Source organism: Bidens hawaiensis, unplaced genomic scaffold (assembly GCF_021521415.1).
Source record: "Bidens hawaiensis isolate Kalapana, Puna unplaced genomic scaffold, B.hawaiensis_p1.1 tig00016045_1, whole genome shotgun sequence".
Lineage (NCBI taxonomy): Eukaryota > Viridiplantae > Streptophyta > Magnoliopsida > Asterales > Asteraceae > Bidens > Bidens hawaiensis.
The window spans coordinates 479,430-482,463 of NW_027492457.1; the positions used below are offsets into that span (position 1 = coordinate 479,430).

Here is a 3,034-nt window from a genome sequence, read left to right on the forward strand (position 1 = left end):
CCGGTTGCCTTCGCCCTCTGGCTCGTATCATTTGATTTGAATGCTGTTACTAAATCAACATTCACATTGAGTAAAGTAAGTTATTGCTAATTATTTCCATAGCGGCCGGCTCTTGTTTTGTTAGTAACCCTCTCTTGATTTGTTTCACTTTTTAAAATTATGATGCCAATATATTTATTGATTTGCATGTGAGATACGTAAATTAGTAATTTTGATTATATTACTACTGTTGTTGATAGCATACAGACGATACACTTTCTTTCTTTCTTTCTGGTAGCTTATTTGCACACAAACCGCTTAATTAATGTATCAATACTTCGCTTATTTTTCTGTGTCTTTCGTTCATGCAGCCGTTGGATAAACACCCCAAAAGTAGTAGTTGAAACGAGTATATATGGATGTAGAAGGCACTGATAGATTAAGCAGCTTGCCCGATGATCTTATCCATAAAATTCTGTCTTTTCTCGACATCACAGATGCTATCGGTAGCAGTGTTTTGTCACCTAGATGGAGGTATATTTGGACTTCAATGCCCTATCTCCGTCTCTCAAGTGAGGATTTCACTAAATTACCAGCCTTCTCCAAATTTGTTGCCAATGTTTTGTCCCGCCGGGACAATCTTGCAGAAGTGTATTCAGTGGAGCTTAGTTTTCGTTGCACGGTGAGCCAGGCTGTGAAAAGATTTCTGAGTTATGCGGTCTCACACAATGTCCAGCAGCTGAGTATGGTGTGTTTTCCTGAGAAAGATTTCAAATTTCCTCTTTCTCTTGTTAGTTCCCGGTCTCTCAAACATCTTAGTTTGACAGCGTACAACAGTTACAGAAATCGTAGGCGTTGTTTTCGTAGTTATTCCATTACCCCAACATCAATTTGTGAACTTCCGGCATTGACAACATTGGATCTTCATTCTGTCGCAATATGTAATGACGAAGCTGACACATGCGTTGGTATTTTCTCAAAATGTGCAAACTTGAAGAATCTCGCACTAAGCAACTTCACAACAATGGGATCTGATTGTTTCAGCATACGCCATCCTCGATTGTCTAATCTCACACTTGAACATGACCGCGATGTGAAGATGGTCAATGTGGTTGCACCTCAACTCGAGAATCTCACTATTAGATTCTGTAAGGCCGAGCATGTAATTTCTGCTCCTAACCTTGCCTCCTTGTTCTACAAGGGGGATTATCCTTTGCATCTATCCACAGATGGTTTCCATTCTTTAGAGAGGGCGGATATTTGTGTTTCCGATCCAGAAGTTGCAGATGCTCATCAAATCGTTTATCTACTTCAGCAGCTTTACAATGTCCACTTCCTTACTCTTAACCTGGAAATTGTCGAGGTATTATATATATATAATGATTTTAATTTTTTATTTATTTCTGAATGGTTGAAACATAGCATTGTTAGGAACAATACATATACAGCCAATTTGACAGACCCAAAGTTCTAAATTAGCCCTTGACCAAAATGGGGAAAAAGGCCATATGTTATGTCTTAATTGGTTTATAGATGATTATTTTTGAATTTTTCATGAATGTGTACATTCATATTGAGGTGTTTGAGTAGTCAAAGGGTCACAACTCACAAGTAAATTTTTTTATTAAAAGGCTAATTAATGGTTTTGGGTCGGTCAAGCTCGCCATATGTGTGTCTCCAAACTAGGCTTTTGCGTATCTCGCATCATGATATATTGCTCTCTTTAAGTTACATTTTCAATCAGGGATTGCTTTCCATAATAATACAATGCTAAAACTAGATATATATAGAAACATGCTTTGATACTTATATTGGCACCAAGTATCAAGAAACATGGAATCTACACGCCGTTCTCTCTTTCAATGCAATAATTAGCCAAACACCATATTGTAGATGAAGCATTTATAAATCTGTAGACATAATTATGAAGGCTGCATTATCCATTCTCCTTTTTTTTGTGTGTGTGTGTGTGTAATCTTTGTTTATAAATGTTCTGCAGCTTCTGAATTCATCTAGTGAACTTGTGTTACATCAACCTTCTCCGTTTATGAACTTGAAGAGGCTAAATATGTACTTGTTGGAGCAAGCATCCAAGGAAGTAGCTATGTCTACTGAACTGATCAAAAACTATCTGCTAGGTAGTTCTCCAAAGAACAACTTCACAATGGTCTTATGTGAGGTATTTATTAATTTTCAACAATTTGTGCATTCAGCACAACTTACATTTATGGTTTATAAAAAGGTGTTGAGCTTCTTCCTGTTGTGTCCTAAAGTTTACATGCATTAAAATTTGAATGGAGAGTGTTTCCATGTTGCTTATAAATTCTATGATCTCATGCAGGAGATTGCAGCAAATAAGCTTATGGCCGAATTACAAGTGCTTTTAAAGGAAGAGAAAGATAATATCAAGACCAACAGTTCTCACGTGGTTCCACGGGAGAAAACACCAGTTGAGAGCCATAAACCAAAGAAGCTGAAAATTGGGGGGAACATGACGCAGATCAAGGAGCATTGGGAAAATATGGGTGCGGAGATACAACTAAGGAAAGAAAAGGCTTGTCTCATTATTTCAATGTTGCAGCGCATTGAAGAATTACTGGCAAAGCTGCCTGTGTCAAATAGGGCTAGGATCCAACCATGTTTTTCTAGTCTGTGTGAAGAGGCTAGCGTTGCCATTACCAAACTAGCAAACTGTATAAAGATCCAGTGTGATAAAAATCTAAGTTGTTCAAGTGTCTGCTTTCATAAACTTGCTACAGCACTGGAGTCGTCACCTTAGCAGATTGTAAGTTTATAATTTTTATTATACTCCCGAGTGATAATTAATATTATAATCAATGTCAAATGTTTGAGCCATACTTTTCTTTTTCATTTTACTTTCAGGTCTCAAGTTTTTGTTATTACCCAAACCTAGTAGTCAGCAACCCACATGCGCAACTGCAACTGGAAGGGTAAACTTTTGAGCTTCTAGCACTTATGAACTCAACCATATATATATATATATATATATACAGGGATATGCTTTTTGCTGCTATTGTGTAGAATGATCAAGTGA

The 3,034-nt window shown here is 37.1% G+C and overlaps 1 protein-coding gene across 1 annotated transcript; it reads left to right on the forward strand.

Annotated features, from left to right (window-relative positions):
- Positions 1–394: 394 nt before the first annotated feature.
- Positions 395–2,758, forward strand: LOC143550539 (FBD-associated F-box protein At5g60610-like). The gene is made up of 3 exons (XM_077041165.1): positions 395–1,342; positions 1,979–2,158; positions 2,321–2,758. Exons 1-3 carry the CDS (start codon positions 395–397, stop codon positions 2,756–2,758), a joined length of 1,566 nt encoding a protein of 521 aa, XP_076897280.1.
- The last annotated feature ends 276 nt before the right edge of the window (positions 2,759–3,034 follow it).